The 27,197-nt window shown below is 39.7% G+C and overlaps 1 protein-coding gene across 3 annotated transcripts; it reads left to right on the top strand.

Annotated features, from left to right (window-relative positions):
- Positions 1-545: 545 nt before the first annotated feature.
- Positions 546-25,207, top strand: LOC18424654 (pentatricopeptide repeat-containing protein At1g74750). 3 transcript variants are annotated; one of them, XR_016046046.1, is made up of 3 exons: positions 546-629; positions 13,293-16,053; positions 24,849-25,207. XR_016046046.1 is itself a non-coding variant. In XM_088854032.1 (3 exons), exon 3 carries the CDS (start codon positions 13,296-13,298, stop codon positions 15,984-15,986), a length of 2,691 nt encoding a protein of 896 aa, XP_088710158.1. In that variant the 5' UTR covers positions 546-629; positions 12,924-13,044; positions 13,293-13,295; the 3' UTR covers positions 15,987-16,313. The 3 variants fall into 3 exon arrangements, 2 of the variants coding, with proteins under 2 accessions (XP_088710158.1, XP_006829300.2); XM_088854032.1 differs by lacking the exon at positions 24,849-25,207 and adding an exon at positions 12,924-13,044 and having other exon boundaries at positions 13,293-16,313; XM_006829237.4 differs by lacking the exon at positions 24,849-25,207 and having other exon boundaries at positions 13,293-16,313.
- The last annotated feature ends 1,990 nt before the right edge of the window (positions 25,208-27,197 follow it).

The following is a 27,197-nucleotide window of genomic DNA, read 5'->3' as shown; positions in this document are numbered from 1 at the left end:
AATCTTTAAAATTGATAGTCAAAAAATGTATCCTAAAATACACTATTTCCAAAACTTGAAATCTATTTTTTTTCTCATGTCCATGCAACTTGACATTGAGATGATCAAATTGAAGATATTTGAGGTATCAAAACATCCTCTAAATTTTTTTAAGTAGGCTCTAATTTGATTGTTTAGAGCCTCGGCTCTAGATAAACTTTTCCTTTATTTTATGACAAGGGAACTCACAATTTTGCTGCTTCCCCAATCGAAAACGAAGACGAACGAGCTAGCAACATTTGCGCTTCTCTCTCTCTAACGAGTTTCTTTCTCTCTCAACGGAGAAGGACGAACTGACAACAATTGTACTCCCTTCGCTCTCTCTCTAGTAACGGAGACCGACGGGCGAATAAAGAAAGATTGCTCTCTCTCTCTCTAGTTTTACTTTTAGGCTCCCGCTTGCTTGGAAGATGACAACGCCAAAGCCCTCTCTCTCCCTCTCGCCTGGAAAAGCACATGCCGTAACCCTTGTTTCTCTCTCTCTCTAAAGCTCCTCTCTCTCAGTCTCATGTAACGAAAGACCGCTCCTTTGTTCCTCTCTCGAGAACCTTCGCCTTTGCTGCTTCTGCTTCTGCTTCTGCTGCTGCAAGGTACTTAATTTGATCGAGTCTATTCTTCGTGGTAGGGTTTGCTTCTTCTTTTATCTTACAGTTAATGGGATTGGAGTGTTCAAGTATTTTCTCAAAGGAATTTGAGGAGTTATTGAGCTTCACTGTGGATATGAAACATGAAGTGGTGCTTAGCAATCCTTTTTTCGCTGTATTTTTAGTTGTTTGTAATGGTTGCCTGTTATTTTGTATTATTTGTGTCGGTTTATATTGTAACATGTATTCCATTTTATACTCATTTTGTGATGAGATCATGAGATTTCCTGGTGGTATGACATTCTCTAATTGATGCCTGATCATAAAACTGAAGATCAAAGAGAGAAATGAACCATGGAACAGTAAGTGAGGCTTGTTAGACAGAAAGAAGAGATTGGTAATTTGTGGGATATTCATTATCATATCTGTGGAATGGAGGAGTTAGAGGGAATGAATGAATCACAACACATTCTGTGTTGTTATTTATGGTATAGTCCTTCTCTGTCTATTATGAGATATTGGCACAAGGCGATACGGTTATTTTAAGAGTACTTTTTCTTTGTTGTCGATAACACTAGTCAAAATCAAGTTTCTGATTCTATGAGTACCAACAAAAGGTCATGAGCATGGTTTGTGAATTACAAGGATTTAAGAAGTAAGATTGTGCTTGTCACTTCTTAAGCTTTACCCAATTCATATGCGTATCTTATAATTACAGACTATGGATGAGTCTTTCCCTTAAGTTCCAGATGGATGAACCAATGCAAATCGATTCAAGGGACAAAGCTGAATGTCCAACCCCATGCAGTAGAGAAAGCTCGCGATGGTTATTCAGGGCTTTTAAATGAGTTCCATTCAATGTCTTTTTTTTTTTTGACAAGGTTATATAGGAATGGAACTTGAGACGTAGTGATATAAAAACCCAGCTGCTACTGCCTTGATCCAATCCCAATTCCCTAGTTCCATTCAATGTTCAAAAGCTCAAAAGTAGTCAATGAATCAGTTAGTGCCAAACCAAGTTGGCTTGTCATTGTAAAGAGTAAATTTGAAAAATCTGGGCAATTGTTTCAAAATTTTGGTTTAAGAACTAGAAAAGAGAGAGAGAAAAAGGAAAAAAAACAAGGTACCAATTATGGGAGTCAAGCACAGCCCATCAACCACAATGCTACTGCATGGAACAGACCATTTGTTGGCCAAATCAGAGGAAGAAAATCTTCCCTTGTTCATGCTTCCCTCTCACCTAACCTCTTACACCTCCCGCCACTTCTTCTCTCTCACATTGTTGCCCCTCATCGCCTCACCCTCTTTCTCTCTCTCGTCTCTCTACTTCCCCTCACCCTCACCCTCATCTCTCCTCTCTCACCTCCCATCTCCCGTCTACCATTAGTTCTCACATTTTGATGGATGTGCCTCGCCGTCACTTTTATCATGTGAAGAGCCTGCTTGGCCCAAGTTGCTGCCCCTATTTGACGGTGCCGCCGCCTTATACCATGAGACCTTGCTTTGCACAAGTTGCTACCCCTTGGAATGAGCACGCTTTTATTATGCCCTTTACGCAATTCAGTTTCTAGTTTTTTCCATCAGCCTCTCACACTCTTTTTACCTCCCATTATCTCATGTCTCATCATCCCTTTCTATACTGTATTCTGAGCAGCCAGTTTCTGGGCTGCCTCTTTCTTATTTTTCATGTAATTTTCATACTTTTATAAAGTTAACCATCTCTCAAAAAAAAAAATCATAAAAAGAACGCGTGGGAAAATTCTCAACTATTCATTTATCAGACTCTCTTACTGGAGGGGTTCAGTTGACTAAGAGAGTTTTTTTCGACTTGGAAATGAGTTTTTATTTAGTTGTTCTATACATGTACTTCTATTGCCAGCATGCTAACATAGTGGATAAAAGGTGAGTTCAACATTGTCAGCTTGGTAAAATGTTGTGCAGTTCTCTGCCAATATTTGTAAGTATAAAATTTCATAGGGTTATTAGTTTTCACTATTGAAATGAGTTGTTGGGAGCAAGTAGATTGAGGACCCCTTACGAAAATCGAAAGGGAATTTGAAGGGCAACTCTAGATTCAGTAATCTACCCACAAACAAGACATTGATTGTTGCAAGATATAACTCAATGGAAACAACAACAAAATTGTGCATGCACACGCTAAGATTGGGGGGGGGGGGGGGGGTCTTGTTACGGATCTGATCTCCTTTTCACACCAATTGCTTTAATTCCATGTAGATAGGTCGATATCGTCTCCTTGGGCCTCTCTCTTTTGATTACTAGAACCACGAGGATTGTCCACAATACGAATCCTCGGCCTCAATATATGACTTGAGAGTTTTTGCTTTCGCAAGAAGAGGGATATTTTTACTAGATTTTCCTTGAAGAGGGAGGAGAGAGATGAAGGAACGTGGGTCTATGGGCTTTCTTTAGGGTGAGAGAGAAAAATAGAGAAGCCTTTTGGTAGGTATATGCAACCAACCGCGCTTTACCTCTCTCTACAACCCCCTTTTAGAGAGGAGCCCACTCTATTGATTCTCTTTCCCATGTGATTATCCCAATCTAATTGGAAATATGTCCAATTAACCACATGGAGTTGACTTTCTCAAGGTTGGGAAAGTTTTCAACCAATTCTATTTAAAAATATTCTCTCTTTCGTCCACTCATAACAAATAGTATAATTCCATGGAGATCCATCTACCCACAAGGGGGTGACCATCCAAATCCAATGTCTTACTCGCTCTGTAGTGGGTACAAATAAAGATGTTGGTCCCTTTAATGTGAAGGCCCAAGACAAATCCAATACTTCATCGGTTTCATTGATGATTACTCGCGCAATGGTCATGTGCATTTACTCTCAATAAATTTGAGGCAATTGATTACTTCAAGAGATTGAAGTTAGACAACCTCTAACTAGCGTGGGAAGAGAATTAAGGTTCTCAGAATTGACAGGGGCGACAGTGTACCTCTGAACTATTTAGGAAGGTTTGTCAAGATAATATGATTCATTGGCGGAAACAATGTCCTATAGTTACTGGTGAAACAATGTTGTAAAGTAACTGTACCCTTATGAACATGGTGAGGTCCATGATGCAATAATAAAAGCTGTTTTTAAGTTTTTGAGGAGATGCTATGTTGACTGCTATATACATCTTGAATAGGGTGCCTTCAAACTCTGTGCTTAAAACCTTTTGTAAGTTATGGAACAATAAACAACTTGAATTAAGTCATTTGCATCTTTGGGGGTTTGCTGGTTTTGCCCATATCTCATCTCAACTAACCGTTAAGCTAGACAAGAGGTCCATAGGTGTACCTTCATTAGGTAACCTGAGAATTCCAAGGGGCATGTCCTTTCCTATGAGTCTGAAGAGGGTGGCTAAGAGTGCTCGGATCCCATGATGTGGACTTCATTGAGTTGGTGTTCTAAATTAGGAAGTAGTCTAGGATGACCCTAGACGCTAAGAGATGGTTGAACCTAAGCTATAGGATGATGTTGATATTCCTCCACAGACGACGATAGTAAGAGTGCTCCCATGGTCGTTGAGGAAAGTGGGAGTGAGCCACTGTTCGTTACTGAACCTCGAAGGATTTTAGGTGGCAGATTTCCTGGAGACATTTTGAAATTGAAGAGGAAGATCTGGCATGCATCTCCATTGATGATGGTGATCATCATCCAAGCCATGTCAATTAATGATGATGAAGCGTGTTAATATCAGGAAGCTTTGAGATCACCTAATGTAGGCAAATTTATTAGTGCAATTGATGAAGAAATTATTTCCATGGAGATGAACAAAGTCTTGGAACTCTTGGATCTTCCTTTAGAGATAAAGGCCATAAGGAGCAAGTCTTGAAAATTAAGTGAGGTCAATGAAGCTATAATAAGTTTATGGTGATGAATCGGGTTACCTAAGTTGAGGGCGCGAACTATGAGGAGACATCCCTGATCATGAGAATGCTTTCAATTGACATATTTAGGTTTGGAGCTTTACTGAATTACATTAAAACAATATTCCTTGATAGGAACCTGGAGGAAGAGATACATGGAGCAACCCAAGGGCTTTGAGGTCCATTTGCAAGAGTAGAGCCTTGAAGCTTGCCAAGTCTATTTATGGACTTAAGCAATCCTCTTAAGAGTGGTAAATAAAATTTCATAGAGTTCTGAGCTCTTATAGATTTTCAGTGATAGAGCAGGACTATTGTGTATATGTCGAATGCCATGAGAGTTTCAACATCGTGTGGTTGTATGTCAATGATATCCTATTGACAGTTAATGACAAGGAGACGATTGATGCCACTAGGGAGTTGCTTTCCTCTAATTTTAATATGAAGGACATGGGTGAGGTGCATTATGTACTCAATGTTAAGTTGATCAAATCATTCTTAGAGGTCCCTTGAATTGCTTTAAGATATTTACATTAGAAAAATCTTATAGTAGTTGAATTGTAATCCCATTGATACTCTTGTCGAGAAAGGTCATGCACTCACTCTGAAAATCTTTGTCCAAAGATGAAGGCTAAGAGAGATTAGATGTCTCGTCTACCTATGAGAGCATGTTAGGCAGTTTAATGTTTGCCCTGCTATGTACGGGACTGGACATAAGTTATGTTGGACTTGTCAGTCACTACTAGAGCACTCCAGGTTAGGAGTATTGGCTGGCCGTGAAGAGAATACTCTGATATCTCCTAAGAATTGCATACTACTTACTGGTCTTTCAGGGAAATGATTAGTTGTAGGGATTTAATGATGCATATTCGGTAGGTGACTTGGATGAGTGTAAGTGGACATTGGGATATGTCCTCATTCTAGGTGGAGCAATTTCCTGTGGTAGCAAGAAGCAGACGTGTGTGGCACTGTCAACCATAGAGCCAGCGTATATTTCTTGTTGTGTAGCATTGCAGGAGGTCGTATGGCTTAGGAGGTTCTTGTGAAGCTTAGGGTCATATCGAATGCTTATGATAGCATGATACTAGTTTTCATAAAGGATCCAAAGGTTCATAGTAAATCAAATCGCATAAAGATGAAGTGTAAGGCAAATCACATAGAGATGAAGTATCACTATATTAGAGATATCAGAAGAAAGACATTGTCATATACACATTCCCATGAATATGATAGTTGCGGAAGCTCTGACTAAGCCCATATCTCAAGAAATGTGTATGCCCCATGTCAACAGAGGGCTTCAGAGTTCTTGATTGTTTTCTATATGATGAACTTTGTCTGACTCTTTTATTGAATGGATGTTAATTAATTTTACCATTAGTGTGAGTGAGTTATGGTATTATGGTTTGTTAATGCACAACACATAGTTTGGATGGACATTCACACTTGTGAGCTAGGACACCCGATCATTGTCAGACAAATCATTAGCAGGCTTGCTCTGCTACTTGCACAATGTTGACTGCCCTCAATGTCAACAACATTGGAGGTTGACACATGTGGTGTACAAGTATCACCTAGATGTAGAGATCCAAATGAGATTCCATGATTTGGAATTGACGTGGACCACATGGCATCCACCAGGTCATGTAGCCTGTATGATAGCTAGGTGAAAACATTGGGGATGTTCAAATCATTCACTTGCTTGTGATCTTGGGGCGCATTGGGTGCAGCGGGACGCATAGCTGCGATTGAACTAAAATCTGCATTGTATTGTCAAGAGAATTGTGTAGGATGATCCCTGTTCCCTTTTGCACTACTTGAGATTAGCTGGTTATCATGTGACTCTAAGTTCCCTCAGAGACCTTGAGACTCTATTTGGAAGTGGAGGCTTGATGTCCCTACTTTAGCGGTTTTCCTCATGACCATATTTTATTCGGCTTGGTAGGAGCATAATTAGGAAAGCGATTAAGTCAAAACAAAATAATAGTAGGGTCATTGGAAGACCTTTGGTATCATGCCATGGCTGGTACTTGGAGAACAAGTGCATAATATTAATGTTCATTAGTGATCATTCATATAAAAGTTTTACTTATGTTGTTCTTTTGGAAAAATGTTTTAGAAAAGTATAGTATAATATATTATATTATTGCAAATGATATTCTTGGTGTGCACGAGAATTCTATTTTCTTGGATGAGCTAGGCATGTGTTCATGAAGGGTGTGAGTAGTCTCGTGGGCATTAAAGAGCTTGTGAGGGAGTCTTGAGATGCTCAATCCGGTTTGGTTAGGTATGTCGAGCATAGGACGCATTGCTCCTTAATGTTTCACAACGCATTACCCAATAGTGTATGGGGAGTTGTGATTTATCCTTGGTTAAGGTCCGTAAGGGTAAGAGATCGACATCTTTCTGCACCTAGTGCGACTGGGAGATATTGGAGTTGGATGGTCTGCCCCTTGTAGGTGGGTGAACCTTTATGGATTTGTATTATTTTTATTGGTGGAGGAAATACAATCTTTTGGTATAGAGTTGGCTGGTTGAATACTTATCCAAGCTTGAGAAAGTTAAGTTCTTGTAGTTAATTGAATTGACTTCCAATTAGATTAAAATAGCTACTTGGGGAGGGAATCAAGGGGGAGGTGTCCTCTATAGAATGGGGGTTTGAGAGAGAGAGAGAGAGGTTCGTTGCTTGTACCTCCCAAAAAGTTTCCTATTTTTCTCTCCCTAAAAAGAACCCCTAGATCCACATCCCTTTTTCCTCCCTCTTCCAGGAAACCCTAGTATATAGGTCCCTCTTTTGATGAAGGTGAGAACTTTAGGCCATCCATCGACATCTAGGATTTGCGCTGTGGGTAATTCTCATAGTTCTAGTAATCAAAAGAGGGAGATCCAAGGAGGTGGCATTGAACCCTCAACACACAAAAGGAGAAATTGGTGCGAAAGGGAGATTAGATTTGTAAAAAGGCATGTAAGCCCCATCTGTTCTCGCACATGTATAATTTTATTGTTGATATGCCACGGTGTCTTAAAATTGTTGAAATCAACTAGTTATAAATGGGCCTCATTTTGTTTAAAATTCCCTAGTAACTAATAATGCCAAAGTTTGCTTAGAGAAGTAGGAGGATAAAGGAGACATTTTTATACAAGGATTTGCTTGGGAAGTTTTTTCTTTAGAGCAAGAACAATACCTAAATTCAAAACTGCTGCACAGAAAATGAGCCAAAAATATAGAAAAGGTTCTTGCGATCTTGGCAATCTACTATATAGTTCTACTTCTATTAAGCAACAATTGCGGGTGTACACATGTCATGTCTTTCAATGAGAAAGGAACCTTACTGTAAGAGAGGAAATTAGAATAAATGACCTAAATAGAGGGTTTATAATAGGGCATTTTTGAAATTTTGGGGTATGCCAAATTTTATGGCCTAATTCTTTTGAAGTTTTATCTTTTATATATAAAATCCCGATGCGTTTTTAGCCTAAATCTTATCTGCTCTTCAACAAAAATATTGGTAGGTTCAGATAGGGTTTGGTAGAATTGGGTTGTCCCTTATTTTCAAGGAATGTTGTCTTAGAGAGAAGTAGGGTTAATGGATAACTATTGCTAGGTTTTAATAGGTCTTTATAGAATTGGATTATCCCTTATTCTTACGGATTGATTTTGTGAAAGAATACGGGTGATGGAGAGAGTAGATTAATTTGATTTTTTAGATAGGTATTAAAGAGTGAATATCAGCGGCTGTGAGAAGGGACTTCTGCAATATTTCTAGGAGAAAATTTGAGAGAAATAAAGGAACGGCAGTAAAACTTTGGTTTGGATAAGTATTAGTCAGTTTGAATGATTGTAAAAGGGATAATATGGGTAATTGAGAGAGAAGATTAGCCATTGAGACAAGGAACTTCAACCATGATTCTAGGAGAGACAGTTTGGGATGATATTGAAAGACTTGGGTGAACATAGGAAGTAAGAAACATTTGTGGGATGCAAAAGAAATGTATTAGACAAATACATATAAGGGCATGTTTGGAATGCCTGCGTGAAAGATGGTGAGAGAAAGTCCTTTTTCATGGCAAAAAGAAGTAATGAACAAGAAAGGACTACATATTCAAATAAATAAAAGTAGATCACCCAAAATCCATTATTGATCCCAGAGGAAGCCTAAAAGTTTTCAAATGGTCAACATTTAGTAGCACATTATAAATTTAAAATTGCTAGTAATCATGGAGATGCTCCTGTCTGCATGGTGTCCTGTACATGATTCGACTTGATAATGGACACATTGATAGAAGATTTGGGAAATGCAATGTCGAACTGCAGAGCAAGTAAGCCACAGTCAATAGCTACTTGGCAGTTGCCTAGCATGTTTCCTAGATGAAGTTTGTACCCCCTGACCTATTCCTTGATCACAATATTGTTTTGAAGCCCATGGCTCCTTCGGAGGTATCTGGGTTATGTGGGACCCAACCCTCTAAACTCTTATTGCTTCCCATGTAGGAATTTTCTCTAGGTATGTGACCTTCTCTAGACTTATCAATGGATTTCCCTTGGAAGCATATTGCTGTTTATGGGCCTAATACTAACTCACTGAAAGACCTTATTTGGGAAGAACTCGACCTAGTTGCCTCTTAGCCCTCGTCCACTTGGTGCATTAGAGGTTTTTTCAATGTTACCAAATGGTCATTTAAGTGCAACCCAACCCTAGGATATCCTAGTCCATGCTTGACTTTTCCGACTTTGTAGCCAGGAATCACATTCTCGACCTCCCCCTTCCAGAGGACTTCACCTGGTGAAACCATTTTGCCAACCTTTCACTGTCAAAGCTTGACAGATATCTCGCCACCCTCGATTGGGACCATGCCTTCCTTGGCACCTATGCCCTAACACTTCCCAAATCGACATCTGACCACCATCCCATTATCTTGGGTACTTTGCCTGCAGGGCAAAGCCCTAAAACTTTTCGATTCGAGCTAGCTTGGCTCGTGCAATATCTCATCCCTCATCCCATCCTGGTGGGAATCCTTTTCACACCAAGTACTTGGTTTGGCAGTTTTCGCCTCTAATAGAAACAACTCCTCAAAGTTGCTTTCAAAGACTAAGATAGCCAACTTCCTAGTTAAAATCGAGCCTAGAAGGAAGACCTAGTGTAATCCATCCAGTCCTGGGATTCCATTGAGGAGAGTCGTGCACTGACGCTCGACGAAAGTAATCAAAGAGCCCCATCCAAATTAGGCTACCGGCTTCTCCTACACATAGAAGAAATTTTCTGGTCCCAATGGTCCAAGGTCAAATGGCTCAAGTATGACGACCTCAATAACATTTTCTTTCACAACACTGTTGGATTCAAGGATGTATTTATAATTCATTCTTCTCAATACTTATCAACAATACCCCAAAGGGTTACTTTCCCTCTTCTAGAGGACTTAGTCTGGAAGTTCCATACTCATCCTTCTTGTTTGCGATAGTTGTGGAGGTCCTTAGCAGGTCCATATACCGGATGTATCAGAACGGCCTCCTCAGAGGCTTCATGATTTGGAATCAAGGTCCGAAAGTCTCTCTCCTCCAACGTGCTGACAACACCCTCCTCTTTTGGGACACCACCCCCCAATCAAGTGGACTCCCAACGTCTCTTACTTAAAAGCTTTGAAATGGGTACCGGCTTTAGAGTGAACATGGAAAACTAAAAACTGATTGGAGTTTCCACCGCAATGTTGTTAGTCACCTTGTGAGTAGATGAGCATGCACAGTAGACCACTTAACATCACCTGGGCTTGTCGCTTTGCGTTGGTAAGCCTAAACAGAGGCAATGGAGCCATATAATTGACAAGTTCAACTGGAGGCTTGCAGGATGGAAGGGGAGTTCCTTATATCTGCGGACTGCATAACCCTCAAGGCAACCCTCTCGAACATCCCCATTTTCCAAATGCCTCTCTTTTACATACCCTGATTGGTAGCCACCTGTCTTGAACAACTAATGAGAAATTTCCGTTGGTCGGGAGAGGGAGGAAGGTAATACTATAGTTGTTGGAAATGTCTGTGATTCCAAATTGTTTATGGAATCAGAATTGCGTGTATCAAAAGATGGTCTCATTCTATACTTTCCCTATATATATATATATATATATATATTTAATTGAAGTCCTTTACAATGTGTAGGAATATGATTTAGAAAACTTTCAAGTCAAAGAGATCCCCCTAGGTCCATAATTGGCACTTGGTCTAATTTGTACAGTTTTAGCTCACAGGCTTTCCAAATTCTTGTATGTGTCTGTGTGTGTGAAGCGCATATGCGTGTGTCATTTTTAACTGATTTCAGAGAGGATGTGAACTGTGCTTTCAACTGAAAATGCAATTGCTTCTTTTTGGGCAATGTCTTTCGGAAAGCTATTTTTCATCATTTAAAAGTGTATAGTCGGCCCCCATACACACACAAAAGCCATTGGATGTGCACTGTAGCATTAAGGTTCTGCCTCCATGGAGTCTTTGACTTTAGGCTCTAGAACGTCTTCTATGATTATATTCATCTTCTATGATATATGTCAAACAGCAGATGGTCTTGGGGTACTAAAGGAAATAAGTTGAAACTAAGCTTTGGAATAACCCTCTGTGCTGGTTTACCCTATGAGAAGACTAGTAGGTTTGAAGATTTGAAGTTTTGAACTATATGTGGCAGGCTTGAAATCTTTGATTGGGTTTTACACATTCTGATCCATGAAATATCTGTTTCCCCGTCTAATCGCGTTGGAGCTTGAGGGTTTCTGTTGAAACTTGTATTTTTCTTGTCTTTTCTCATTCTACAAAATCCAAAGTAGCCACAGCCTTGATCTTACAAAGGCAATTTCTCTCTATTGGAAAAGGAGCAGTAGCCAGCATGTCATGAGGTTTGCCCAATCCTAGTCATCAACCATTTTGTGTAGAAAGGTTTGACGAAATTCCCCCGAACTTCTTTTATTGGACGGGCAATGTAGCAGATAATGTTCTGTGCATTCCTTGTCTTCTTTACACGTCACAATCTCTGGAGGTGGTTACTGATAAATATCACCGCTACCCTTGGCAAAACTATTAAAAAAAAGGAAGCATTCTGTGTGATTCCAGAAATATCCTTGAATTCATGTTTTTTAAAACAGGACTTGACCACCCGGTTGAAATGGTAGAATGGAAACTGGTACCAAAACAGCTCCAGTTTGTTATGAAAGCACTTCCTTGTTTTCCTTTAACCTGATTGAAGTATTTGAAGTGGGTTCAACCAGCAGGTTGAGGTGGTGAACCGGCCAGTTCAACTAGAAAATTTACCAAATAACCCATTTCTTTATTTTTTATTTTATGTAAATCAAAATCTTCAAAGCATTTGGGCCAGTCGTTAAACCAGCTTGATTGAACCAGTCACTTTTCCAGTTCTACTTCTTGTCAGGTTAATAAGCAAGGGCGAATCTGAAAGAAAGTTTTGATTATGATCATGCTTGCATTTCAAGGATGAAGACATTCTTTTCTATACCAGCCTGAGGTACAAAGACTTCTTTGAGACCACCTAACAGCCTTTACTGCATGCTGAAAACAGTCTGCCTGCTTAAAGCATAGACCTCTGCACCTGCCTTCAAATATCCTCGGAAGAAGGGAAAATGCACTCCCTGATTTTAATTATGCTATCATCCAATACTCATTTCCCTTTTTTTTTTTTTTCAGTAAACGGGCCTGCGTGTTTCTCCTTGACTCTTTCTCCTCGTCCTCCACAGTGAGATCCCCAACCTACCTACATGGCCAAATGTCACTGGATTGCTTGGCTTATCTGTGTTTCGATGTTTTCTACACCATTTTTGTTTGCAGCAAATAATTTAAGTCACCTTGTCTGTTTTGCTGTAGGAGCTGCTGAAGGGCGGTTATGTTTGTCTTTTTACTTATTCTGTGCTTTAGATAGTCTTCTTTTCCTAATTATTTGTTACAAAATTATTGGGAGATACTATTTAGTTCTGTTACCATTTCAAGATGAACCCCGTTGAATTTCCAATTTCACCCTAAAGACAATTGGACTATCTTCGTATGTTGGGGATCCTTGTGCACTAAACAAACTTAATAACTACTAAGTGTTTGTGATTCATAAGAGAACATGTGATCACGTCTCTGGATTTCATAAATACCTCTAAAAGGCAAAAGACAATGGTACAGATGGCTTTATCATTTGTATGTCGCTCCATATTGTGAATTTAATGCCTTATTTCCATATTTGCAAGATCTAGAAAAACTGAAATCTTGAATAGGCAATCTGGGTTTGATCTAGGTATCGATTGGTTTCTAAGAAAAGGTGTTCAGTCTGTTTTAAGTATCAGAGAATTTTCATGTCATTCATGCATTGTTGACAATGCTTGCCACACGTGATTTGGGACGTGTTAGAACTCGGAGCATCAATTTTAAAAAGTTCTGCTTTGATGCAGTGGCATGAGCAATGGGCTCATCATATACTGATTTCTGACTACTAGTGAGCTTTTATGCAAGATCCAAAGTTTTGATGCATGGTTGCATGCAATTATTCTAGTGGAGTGGGCACCAGGCAGGGTAAGTACAGCATCATTCCTTTTTTTGCATTTATTAGCATTTGTGTATGTTAGTGCTGAATGTTTCAATGCGTGCTATTGCTATATATTTTCGTAACACGTTGCTATTGTAGTTCTGAAAAGGTTCTCATCCTTTCCTTCTTTTGTTTCTTTATATTTGCTTTATTTATAAATGATAGGTTTGTGTTATTGCTATCTGTCTCCTTAAAAAGTTCATGTTGTAGTCCTAATCAGAAGTAACACTTGCAGATAATGTTAAGGCCAAAGCAGCTTGGTCCCCTCTGCAAGGGTGCTCGCTCATTTATTGTCAGTGAGTCGCGAAGTAGTACGGTAGATGGCCCTCCACCTACGTCTTCTGAAGATGAAAACTCCCACTCAAGGCATCAACCTAAACACTCCTTATCTTCTATGAGGCAGCTGTTTTTCCATAGAATTTCTCCCTTTGCATGTCCAACTTCTGAGAAAGCAGGAATTTTGGTCTCTAAAGGAACGACTCCTACCACCGATCAAAGAGACCAAAGTCATAGCACTTCACCTAAGGTGTCAGATGCTCTATCATCATCTCCAAAAGGTGCAAGTTTCCTTGTCTATGGCGATGCTTGTGATTCTTCCATTCCAAAGGATTCAGTCTCAACAGCAATGTCAATATCTGAGCAGTTTATTAAGGCTGGTCTTACCACTATTGAGTTTTTCTCTGACTTGGCAAATTTCAGAGTCCCGAAGCTCGATGGCAGTGGCCTACTTGTTATGCCTTCAAATTCCATGGTTGATACCAATAGAGCTGTGTCTAATTGTTCCAAGTCCTCACAAGGCAAGTTGCCTTCTTCTAAATCGGCCCCTTTTTCTGGTCGGCCACATAACATAGATAACTCAGCTAATGTATTAGAGAGATCAACAAGTCCTGTGCAAAAAGTTGACAAGAGGGGCTCCCTTAAGGCCACCAGTACAGTTGAGGCATTTCAGCATGTTAATCATAATGATAACCACCCAACAGCTTCTAACCATAGACAGAGGACAAAGGGCCCCCACTCATCATCATACAAAGTGAAGAGCCCATCAAATTCGGGGACCGGTGGTGGGGACTGGAAAGTTGCAGGTAACAAAGAAACCAAGGGAAGGGTCAATTTTGTTGGTAGTGGAGACAAGGTGTTTAACCATAACCATAATTATAACCTTGCCATGCCAAAGGGGGTTGTAAATGGTGGCGGTAATGTTCGATTCTCACCTATGAATTCTGGGATCACAGTGGAGCAAGCTTTTCACATTCTCGAATGCCAGAAATGGGGAGCAGCAGCCGAAACAGCCCTTGCGAATCTGAAGGGCACTTTGAATGCGTACCTCGCAAACCAAGTCCTCAAGAGGCTGCAAGGCCACCAGGACTCAGTGGCTCTCGGCTTCTTCTACTGGCTTAAACGCCAGCCTGGTTTCAAGCATGACGAACACAGCTACACCACCATGATAGGCATCCTTGGGCGTGCCAAGAAGTTCAGTGCTATGAATAGGCTCCTTGACGAGATGTCGAGAGATGGGTGCACACCCAATGTGGTAACCTACAACCGCCTCATCCACTGCTACGGTCGTGCAAATCACCATGCCGAGGCTGTGAAGGTCTTCTATCAGATGCAAAAGTTGGGAATTGAGCCTGACCGTGTCACCTACTGCACCCTTATTGACATGCACTCCAAAGCCGGGTTCCTCGATGATGCCATGGATATGTATGCTAGGATGCAGGATGCAGGCCTCTCTCCTGATACCTTCACATACAGTGTCATTATCAACTGTTTGGGCAAAGCTGGGCGCCTTGCATCAGCTTACGGGGTTTTCTGTGAGATGGTCGAGCGAGGCTGTGTTCCCAACCTTGTTACTTATAACATCATGATTGCGTTGCATGCTAAAGCGAGGAATTACCCCACTGCATTGAAGCTGTATAGGAACATGCAGGCAGTTGGCTTCCGACCTGATAAGGTGACATACAACATCATCATGGAGGTGCTCGGCTGCTGCGGGTGTTTGGAAGAGGCAGAGGCGGTATTTGCAGAGATGGAGCACGAGAAGTGGACCCCGGATGAGCCGGCATATGGGCTCATGATTGACATGTGGGGGAAGTCAGGGGATGCCGACAGGGCATGGGGTTGGTTTGAGGCCATGCTGCGAGGGGGCCTGCATCCAAACGTCCCAACATGCAACTCCATGCTGAGCGCGTTCCTTAGGGCGCAGCGGTTCGCCGACGCACTCACCTTGCTTGATGCCATGCGCATGGTTCTTGGCCTGCAACCATCACTACAGACATATACTCTGCTTTTGAGCTGCTGCACAGATGCACTGCTCACACGTAGCAATGTGGGTGCATGCTTGGAGTTGATGCTGGTGGCAGTGGCAGGGCACCCGACACACACATTCCTGTTGCACCTTCCTGGGGCAGAGCCTGGTGGTGGGAACATCCGGGAGCATGCGGGCGGGTTCCTCGATGCAGTTAGGGCCGAGGAGAGGGAAGGGAAGAGAGGTTTGGTGGATGCGGTGATCGATTTCTTGCACAAGGCAGGGCTCAAGGAGGAGGCGGGGTGGGTTTGGGAGGCGGCAGTGCAAAAGGAGGTTTATGCTCAGGCTGTGAGGGAGGAGAGGCCTCTTTGGTGGGTGATCAATCTGCACATGATGTCGGAGGGTACAGCGGTGACGGCATTGTCAAGGACACTGGCATGGCTGCGGCGGGGCATGCTGGAGTCAGGGGTGGGCCCCAGGCGAGTGGACATTGTGACTGGTTGGGGGAAGCGTAGCCGGGTGACAGGATCGTCTTTTGTGAGGCAGGCAGTACAGCACCTGCTTTGCTCATTTGGCTTCCCATTCCTCATGGAGAAGGGAAATTCGGGATGTTTCGTGGGGTGTGGGGAGCCGCTTGGCAGATGGTTATCTCATTCCTATGTTGAGCGTATGCATCTCTTGTAACAGTAGTTCGACGTGCATGCCAGGATCAGAGGCAGTCGATGTCAATGCCTGGTGCCACCGAAGAAAGGTTTGTGCAAGGTTGAAAGATAACTTGCTCTTTTCTTCTTTGGTTAAATATTTACTTGTGTTGCTCTTATGCCATTGTATTTATTCATATGCACATGTGCACTTGTGGGGAAAAGTTTTGCTGGTTTCTTATCCCACACTCTGAGTTTGTTGTGTAATGGAATCCTATCCAGCCCGTGTGATGCACGGGCATAGAGTGTGATTTTATTACATTTTTGTAAATTTTTATGTTTTAGAAGTGATTTTTTATTTTATTTTTAACTCACGTGAAATCTAGATATAAATGGATTACATTTTAGGAATTTTTTTTTTTTTTTTTTTTAACTCACATGAAGGTTTCTATACTTAGCTCTTCAACTTCTTTCATTATTTTTAGCATTTGCTTTGCGCATTTTTCTCACGGCTTCTGGACACTCTTAGATGAGAATGGGCTAGGGTTTTGGCGGTAGTATTACCGAGTTCCATAATGGACTCCATTATCACCAAAGGTAGGGGCTCAATTCTCTTTGGTTTACCATTTTTTCACTTAGGGGCTTAAATCCCCATTAGCTTACCAGTTTTTCACTTACCTCTTTTTTTATCTATCTATTTATTTATTTGACGCTTTTAGATGGAATCAAGAACAACCTTTTCTACCAAAGTTTCACTATGAACCTCTAGAGCGTGGAATTAATCTTTGGCGAGAACATATTTCTTTTTTAGTTAAGGGTATATATTTCTAGGAAAAAGTTTATATAACAGTGAGGCTCTAAACAATCAAATTAGGGTGCACCTAAAAGATTTCACTAGAAGTCGTTGTTTTGATGCCCAAATATCATCAAATTGTTCATCTCGACCTTAAGATGTATGAACTTGAGAAAAAAATAGATTTCAAGTTTTGAAAATTGTGCATCTTATAATGCATTTTTTGAATTCTAAAGATTTTCAAAAGTACCTATAAAAACTATCAAGATTTTGAAGTTTTCATAGATTTACTTGATCTACACTAGTTTTTAAGCTTTAAATATATTTTAAGGCCATCACAAAGATTTTGAGTATTGAAATCACAAGTCTCAATACTATTTGAAGGTGTCCTCTACTTTGATGGTTTACGACCTCAGCTCGGTACAAAATGCATCCATATTTCTATATATTGCAGTTGCTGGAGATAGCCATCAATGTTCCAGAGTAGGAGGTCTCCATTCATCATACTACCTTGTCCATCTTCTGGCGTGCCAGACTTGGAAATGGCTATATGATCACAATTCTTCTATTTAGTTATTTTTTAATACTGTTCGAGCGAGACCAATTCTTCATGATCAAAATGTGGAGAAAGGGGTTTCAATCACCCTTTTAGATGTTATTTTCATTAGGGATCTCGCGAATTTTTGAGAAATTTCTCTCCTGTGATGAAGTAATCCAAGTGCATCCTTCAGTAGATGGGATTGTATATCTAGAGGGTTTATTGGTGCTTTCTAGAGAGTTAAATGTGACCTTTGGTTATTCGATTGTTTACTCGAATCAAAAGATGTGGAATGCCACAATCCTAGGGCCGAAGGGTATCCAATCCTTTTATGCATCATGAATACAAATGTGAATTCCCCCCCAAAAACTACTCTCAACTAATGTTTTTAGTTGAAAGATGACATTTCTATTCCACAATCCTAGGGCTGAAGGGTATCCATTCCTTCTAGCATCATGAATACAAATGTGAATTCCCTCCCCAAAAACAACTCTCAACTAATGTTTTTGATTTGAAAGATGACATATTTCAAGTAAAAATGTGATAGGTTTTCTATTCTTTATCTCTAATCTGTAGCTGATTCTGCATATTTTTCCAATCCTAGTTATTCCTTTTCCTTATGGTTGGAAAGGAAAAATGGGGCTTCAAGGTATCCCAGAGGATATTCATGGAGTGTATAGACGAGTAGTTGGGCGATATAGGGAGTCCCATGTTATTTTTGATGATGAAAACCTGTTATCTTTGTGAACAGAGGAGGTGAATGACTTTTTCAGCGAGTCAAGGGCCCAAGAAGGCCTGGTTAGAAGTCATTCAGGGGCCTCTAGTAATGCCAGTGATATCTAAACCGTCGTATGTGGGAGTCCCTAGGTGTCTGTATGGTCTCCCTCCTCTTCTCACTTTTTTTTTTTCTTGACAATATTTCACAATTTTATTGTTCAAAGAAGGTTAGTATCAATTTAAATAAAAAGAATATCCGAAGTAAGTAGTAATGGAGGGCAACACTTCTTTGCGCACAAGAATCAACCACATCATTAGCCTCTCTGTAAACTTGTATGTATGTGACACAAACTATTTTCAATATCCAAATAGCCAACCAAAGTAATCTCAGTCTCCACGGAGGCCTTGAAATATTATTGCACCAGTTAATAACATTCAGAGGGTCCTCATCAATAACACACTGTTGATGAAATCCTCTATCTTTTAGTATTTTCATCCCTTGCAAAACTGCTAAAATTTTTGCTTAATTTGCTGTTTTCTCACCACAACGGCCGGAAAAACAAAGCATGATCTCTCCATTAGAATATCTCACTACTCCCCCCCCCCCCCCGCCCGCACCAGCTTGTCCTGGGTTGCCCAACTAGCTACCACCAAAATTCAATTTAATAAAACCCTTTGCCGGTGCTTCCCGAAATTCTTTGATGAGAGTAATTAAAATTAAGATTAACACAATTGATTTAACAAACATATGTTGTTTGTCTTCAAATGCCCAATCACATTAATTATTGTTTATATAGATGGATGGCAACCATGCTCCCTATTATATTTCTCAAATATTTTATTTTACAAAAATGCTTACCTAAATAATTGGAATGAGACTTCGATGATGATGAAGATGCTGATTTTATTATGCAAAAATACTATTTATTTCTATAAAAAGTAATAATCATTTCATTACTAAAGATAATGATATTTTTTCTATGTTTCAATAAACTGAACCATGTAGAACCCTCTATTCGACTACCACCTACTTCCTTACAACCAAAGTTTCAAATATATTACCCGCCATAATTGGTTTTTTTCCTCATTTAAAATAAAAAGAATTTCATTCTATCTTGCATGGCGCAATCCTTAGAGAATATCACCTACAAATACATTATCGGTTGGTGTTTCATAAATACATACAATCTTAAAGGAAGAATATTTATGAATTAATCGTCAACATAAACGAGTTTTATCTATGTGAACAGAGGAGGTGGATGACCTTTTCAGTGAGTCAAGGGGCCAAGAAGGCCTGGCTAGAAGTCATTCAGGGGCCTCTAGTAATGCCAGTGCACGATGTCTAAACCGTCGTTAGAGGAGTCCTCATGTGGGAGTCCCTAGGTGTCTGTATGGTCTCCGTCCTCTTCCCAGGTTTTGTTTTAGGAAAATTATAAACCCCCCACCCCGCAGAAACAGTTATTCTATCAACTTACCCCTCACCTATACTTTCCTCACTATCTTTTTTTAAAACCCATCTTTCGTAACAAATACCCCCCCCCACTTAAAAGGAGTACAAAATTAAAGACCATACTACCCCTCCCTTACCGTACCTTTTTTATTTTTCACTCTCTCTCTCTCTCTCTCTCTTCACTCTCTTCACTGTCTTCACCGGCACTCTCTCTCTCTCTTCACTGTCTTCATCAGTGCTCTCTCTTTCTTCATTGTCGTCACCGGCGCTCTCTCTCACGATTTACCCACCGCTCTCTCTCTCTCTCTCATGATTTACCATCGCTCTCTCACTCACGATGTACCCATTTTCACTGGTGCTCTCTATCACGATTTACCCATTTTTTACTAGCGCTTTCTCTCACGATTTACCCATCATAGGTAAAAAACCAGGCTCTCTCTCTCTTCACGATTTACCTCTCAAACCAGACTGTGGTGCTCTCACTCTCTCTCTTCACGATTTACCCCTTAACCAGGCTCACTCAAACCAGACTGAAGCAACCGAGCTCGATTTTACCCCTAAATCAGCCCACATGTACGAAAAGGCGTTTACTATTGTAAAAATAAAAAATAAATTACTGTCCTCTCTATAAAAATAAAAAATAAATCGGGCTAGTGGTTTCTATATAGTTTTCTCTTTGATCCCATATGTATTTTAACTTTTGTGGATTTTATTTAGGTAAATTGTTGATGATTTATATTATGTGATATGCTTTTCATGGCTAGATAGATTCTTCGTGCATGTATTGAATATTTAAATCAGAGAGCATAAATTGATCCGAGAGAATGAATTGAATCCATGTGTATTTGTTTTTCAATCTTGATTATCCACTTTGTTAAAATTATCTAAAAGAATAGATATTGGTTAGATAATTGTAGCTCTTTGAAAAAAAAATCTAATAGCTTGCTAAACTTTCACAAGTTCAAGGCTAGTATTAAGATCTTGTAATGCAATGTGTGGAGTGTAAATTATTATAAATATTGTGTAGGACAAAAAAAAAAGGGTGATAACAGATTGGGTTATTGTATTTTTAGTGAAGAACTCCGATCAAATGTCGATGGGACTTTGGATTATATTGGTGGTGATGCATGTACATTTATAATTGACAGTAATACTAGGTTAGATGACATGAGAAAATAAGTAGCAGAGCGGTTCTCACTTGACATCCACTTAATGTCTTTGAGGCACTTTGTCTTGAGAAATAAAAGATTTATTATGAACCTATTAAACGATGATGATACTATTAGGATGTTGAACGCCCATGAAGGTGAGAATGAAATGCTTGCTTATGTATTTGATGGAAGTGAATATAGGAATGGAAGTATTTCACATAATATTATGGCAGTCGAAGATGTCAGACCCCCACAATCCTCTAATGTTTTAGTCTCTGTCTCTAAACAAAGCATTGCACCAAGGGTGTTTAGCACATGAGAGAAAGCACTTTCTGAGATAGAGCAACAGTTTGAATCTTTAGAAGATTTTTGAGAAGCCCTTAACAAGTTTGCAATAGCAAATCATTTCACATATCCTCTAGTTTAAAATGAGGTGTATCGCATAAGAGAAACATTTAAGGGTGAAGGATGCAAATAGGAGATATATGCTGGGAAGCTTGGAAAGACAAATGTTTTCATAATCAAAACATGGATAAGAAATCACTCATGCACTATTGGGACAAGCAATGATGTATAGAGAAGAGCTTCTGAGAAATTTGCTGTATCCTTAATCAAGGTTAAATTAAGTGACACTACACATTACAAGGCTAGAGAAATCATGAGTGATTGTTTCAAGATTATGGGTTAGAATTACCCTATTAGAAGTCTTGACATGGAAAAGAAACGCCCATCAAAGACATACATGGCTCGCAAGATGAGGCATATAACTAGTTACCTATATGTAAACCGTGTGATGGAGACGAGACAAGACAAGTATGACCAGATGATAGATTTCGTCGATTGTTCTTAAGCTTTTATGGGTCAATACATGGCTTCAAAAATGGATGTCGTCTACTTCTATTTCTCGATGGGATGTCATTGAAGGCACGGTACCTTAGGACTCTACTTGCTGCCAACTCACTCGATAGTGAAGGGCAAATGTTTCCTGTTACATTCGCAATTGTGGATGCCGAAAGTACCGATAACTAGTTGTGGTTTATAGAATCGTTAAAGGTTACTATTGGAACGGATCGTGAAATCACTTTTCTGTCAGATAGACGCCCTGGTCTAGTTGATACTGCTTGTCAAGTCTTTGAGAATGCCCATCATGCCTTCTGTAAGCGTCATTTAGAGGAGAATTTCAAGGAGGGAAAACATATACTTAATGATGAGAAAGCAATTGTATGAGCCTTTATCAGTGCATGTAGAGCATATAGGCAGCAAGAGTATTTTGATAAAATGATGGAAATTAGATCACTTTTTGAGGACCCTTTCCAGTGGTTCATGGAGGCATCCCCAGGCTGTTGGGCCACATCACATTTTAAGGGTAATCGATATAACCAAGTAATAACCAATGTGGCAGAGTCATATAACAAGTGAATTCAAGAAGTACGAGATATGTCAATTCTCCAATGCATTGGCTTGATTAAGAGACAAATCATAGAACTAATGACCACTCGCAACTTGAAAACTGAAACCTGGACTACAACACTTACCCCAAAAGCTCAAAACGAACTAAAAAGTGTCATAAAACAATCCCTTTCCGCGAGGGTCACTGTGGCATCAAATGGAGCAGTTTATGAAGCTAGGGGTGATCGTATGAATTGTAAGGTAAATATTATTTTACTAGAATGTGAATGCCGGGGTTGGCAAATAACGGGTTTGCCTTGCAAGCATGCCTGTAAAGCCTTTCAAGTACTGAATAGGGATCCTGTTGACTATTGTCAAGAATATTTCACAAATGCAAAATTCCCTGAAACATATTCCGTAGCTATCATGCCAGTTACCTTGATCGACTTGTCTGGGCATAGTTTACGTAGATAGTTTCGTCCAGAGGGAGTAAGAGTACTTCCATCTAACTCAAGGCACTACCCTGGCAGACCTAAAAAGAAGTGTATCGAGTCACAGAAAGTACCAGTGCAACATATTCATTGTGGTCGGTGCACAAGGACTGGTCATAATATGACAACTTGTAAAGCACCCACTTGAAAGCATAAACTTGTACTCAGCTTAATTATTTTTCCTTTTTAATTTGTAGCACCCACTTGAAAGTATATATTTTTATGTAACATACTGCTTTTTTTATGTATTTTGGTTAAAGAAACTTAATATAAAAAAAGCACTTTATTAATACCCACTTGTCTTCTCAGAAGCATTCTTTATTAACACTGATATCCATGCATGATCATTTCATTATTGTTTCTTGAGCCTTTTATTTTTCATATTTCTGGAGTCTTTTTATCAGCACCCACTTGTCTTCTTAGAAGCATACTTTATATGCATTTTCTTCTCAGCAGATGTGTATTGTACTTGTACAAATGTAAATTTTGCAGCCCTTTCATTTGACTTCTCTTTTTAATTTGATTGCTATTATTGTACTTGTACAAGTCTAAATTTTACAGTTGTAGTTATTTTTACATGATTATTTCATTATTGTTTTTTTATCAATTCATATGTTGTGCACATGTAAACTATGATGATATAAATAGATTTAGTGATGCAAGACCCAGAACAGTCAAGTGGAACAAGGAGCCCATCCAGTTCCTCCGATCAAAGGGAAAATGTATGATAGTCTATTTACTTTAGTTCATGATTTATATTAATTAGGTAATTCTTATATTGTTAATAATTGCTGTCATATTTTATTGAATTCATTTCAGAAGAAAAACGATTTTCGTATTAATAAATCTATTAAAACCTTGAGGAAATGGGAGCTAGATCCACGACAAGCAGCTTTTGTTGAAAAACCCAAATTGAGCTCCTTGATAGATATATGGGTCTACCATATCGATTACAATCTATTGAGGGCCTTTATATAGAAGTGGTGCAAGGTGACAAATACTGCATGTTTAACTGTTGGTGAGATGACTCCAACCCGATACGATGTGTGGCACATATTAAGGATATCTGTGGCAGGTGAGCCTGTAACAAGTATCAGACCTAAAGATTATAAGGCTTTCATCATGGAGTATTTGAGAGATTGCCCTAATGGTGATAAGTTGAACCGTCTTAAGCATACTTGGTTGATGATGAAATTTGGGCAACCACCAAAAAAACCTACCAAATTAAAATTGCTTCAACACACTTGAGCTTATCTCATGTGTTTAGTCGGCACAACTATATTTATTAATGCATCTCAGGGATCGATGCTGACAAGTTACCTGCAACTATTTCGAGATCTCAATGAGACAGGGAAGTATGCATGGGGTGCAGCAGTGCTTGCATTCTTGTATCGTTCATTATCTAAGGTCATGGATAGGGATACACATTTTAGTGGGTTAGCAACACTACTACAAGCAACTTGTATCGTTCATAAATTTTTATAGTCAATATTGAAATTTGGCTTCAAAATAATTGTTTCTAGCTATATTTTCAAATTCTAGCTATTTTTTTTTTGCAATGTTGGATCTATGAGCATTTTTCAGCTCTAGGCAAGAAGCCTACAACTATCATCATAGAAATGGGTAGAGCTTGTAAGTGGAAGAAACAACCATATAGCAAAGACCCATTAACAACGTTTGATGATATCTCAATTGACATGGTTAGTGATTTTCTTGTGTGTTTATGCAATTGTAGGTTTATACAAATACAAATAAGTTATTATTGTGTTATGTTTTTATTGTAGGTGACTTGACAACCATATGAGGAGTATGGTCCACGAGATACACTAAGTAAAGAAAATGTGTTGTACAGGTCATATCTGATATGTTCCAACATTGTAGAGTACTATATGCCTGACCGTGTATTGAGGCAATTTGAGAAGATGCAAGTGATTCCTGTTGGGTCACCCAAGTAGGATAGGAGGGAAAATGTCAGTTTACATCTCACAAGTTGGATTAACAAGTTGAGTACCGAGATAAGTGACTTGCGACAACGAGAACGCAACGTTGTCAAGGCTGATGTGGATAAATATGGTGGAATCCCTACAAATGAATATATGGCCTGGTACAACATGTTCACCCATAGATATAGAAATACTACCATGTGCCCCCCTCGCAGTCGCAATCAAATGTGCCCTACCTCGTAGGCCATGATTATAGAAATACTCCCATGTGCCCCTTCTTGTAGTTACAATCCCCTGTGCCCCCCCTCGCATGCCATGATAACGATAGGAGATTGATATATTGTCTAATTTATGCAATTTATTTTTTATCAACTTAATATGCATTCAAAGTAATTTTCTATTTTGTTTATCATTGTCTACTTGCAATGATTAGCATGTATAGGGATGCTACAAGCTGCACTTAGGCGGAATTTGCGATCATGAAGAGAAGGAGATGTCCAAGCGGAAAGGGCTAGGGAGGAACTCGATGTAAAGGGAAAGGGTATTGCAAGCTGACCAACAAAATAGCTGAAGCGAAGAAAGTGATTGACATGCTTTTTTTTAAATGATATTCGAATATGTAATATGAAAAGTGACTAATGAAAGTTGCAAAGGCTTTGAACCTTATTTTGAGTTGTATTTTTCAATTGATATGTATTTTTGAGTTTCTAAGATTGAAATGTTCATTCTTTTTGTACAATTGAAGCCACTCTATCATAACAGTTAACTAATAAAATGTCCCATTCTAATAGATTTTTGAACTTTGAAGTGGCATGTCTTCTTCTTACTATTGGAATTGTTGAATGCTAGTTGGGTAGCTGAAACACTTTCCCAAGGTTACTTTTGTTCTTGGAATTTTTTCTATTTCTCCTGGATGATACTATTCAAGGGGCACTATGAAACTTTAGGAATGGATGTGGATTATATTTATGTGAACATGTGATTTTTTATTTTTCTTTTTATTTTGACTTGAACTAATATTCTTGATGATGATGTTGTACCTATGGTTGTGTATACTTAAATTGATGTCCGGTACAATATTGATACTAGTTTGCAAACATCAAGTACATGATGTGCTTTATTAACTAAAACATGAAACATGTTCCATTAACTAGGAAACATAGTTTTGGGTAGGTCCGATGGTTTTGGGGGGCCGTTCGGTGATTTCAAGCGGCAGTCCGGCCATTTCGGGGGGCGGTTCGACGATTTTGAGGGGTAGTCCAGTGATTTTGGGGGCCAGTCCGGTGATTTTGGGGGGGAGTCCGACGATTTTGGGGGGCAGTCCGGTGATTTTGGCGGGCTGTCTGACGTTTTAAAGGGGTAGTATGGTGTTTAAGGTCACTGGAACTGCCCCAATCCGACGTTCTAAAGGGCAGTCCAATAATTAGATACGGCAATCTGGTGTTTGGAAGGGGCAATCCGGCATTCAATGTTATTGGAACTGCCCGGTCCGATAGCCTGGTAGTTTGGAAGGGCAGTCCGGCAGTTTTGAGAGCAGTCCGACATTTAGTGTCATTGGAATTGCCCATGGTCCGACGTTATGATGGGCAGTCCGGTAATAAAGAGGGTCAGTCTGGCATTTTCAAGGGGCAGTCTAGCGTTTAGTGTCACTGGAACTGCCCCGATCCGATGTTCTGAGGGGCAGTCTGGCAATTATAAGGGGCAATCTAGCGTTTGGGAGGGGCAGTCTGGCGTTTAGTGTCATTGGAATTACCCCAGTCAGGCGTTATGAGGGCAGTTCAACATTTTCATGGGTCAGTTCGTGTCATTGGAACTACCCCGCTCCGGCGTTCTGAGGGACAAATCAGTAGTTTGAGAGGCCAGTCTGGTATTTTGAAGGGGCCGGCATTCAATGTCACTGGAACTGCCCCAGTCCGACATTCTGAGGGGCAGTCCAGCGTTTAGAGAGGCTAGTCCGCCGTTTTTATATGGCAATCCGAGGATTTTTGCTGTTGACTGGCGCTCCGACATTTTACAAATGCGATCCTGTAATTATGGAATTATGAGAGGGCGATTCGAGATTCGTAACCTCGATCCGACATTTCTTTACCGAAAATGAGTTTTTAAATTACGGGAAGGGTATCTTCGTAAAAAAAAAATTCACTTTTTGTATTGGGGAAGTATTTGCTAGGAAAAAATAGTTGTGTAGAAAAAGTTGTTAGAAAAGCTAAGGTGGGGGGTTAGTTGAATGAATAGGTGATTTTGGGGGGGTTTATGCAATTTTCTCTTTCTTTTTCTTGACAATATTTCATAATTTTATTGCTCAAAGAAGGTTACTATCAGTTTAAACAAAAAGAACATCTGAAATAAGTAGTAATTGGAGGGAAACTCCTCTTTTCGCACAAGAATCCGCCACATAAGTAGCCTCTCTATAAACATATATGTATGTGACACATAAACTATTTTCAATCTCCAACACAGCCAACCAAAGTGATCTCAGTCTCCACGGAGGCCTATTATTGCACCAGTCATTAATAACTCACTGTTGATGAAATCCCCTATCTTTTAGTATTTTCATCCCTTGCAAAACTGCTAAAATATTTGCTTCATTTGCTGTTTTCTCACCACAAAGACCGACAAAACAAAGCATGATCTCTCCATTAGAATCTCTGACTATATCCCCCCCCCCCCCCCCCCCCCCCACACCACTTGATCCTAGGTTACCCAACTAGCTACCATCAAAATCAATTTAATACAACCCTCTGACGGTGCTTTCCAAAATTCTTTGGTGAGAGTAATTAAA

Source organism: Amborella trichopoda, chromosome 12 (assembly GCF_054954075.1).
Source record: "Amborella trichopoda isolate Santa Cruz 75 chromosome 12, AtrichopodaSantaCruz75HAP2 v2.0, whole genome shotgun sequence".
NCBI lineage: Eukaryota > Viridiplantae > Streptophyta > Magnoliopsida > Amborellales > Amborellaceae > Amborella > Amborella trichopoda.
This window is presented reverse-complemented; position numbering and strand designations above follow the sequence as displayed.

Excerpts from the sequence above, each read along its gene's own strand:
- LOC18424654 (XM_006829237.4), top strand. The coding sequence starts at position 13,296 with ATGTTAAGGCCAAAGCAGCTTGGTCCCCTCTGCAAGGGTGCTCGCTCA.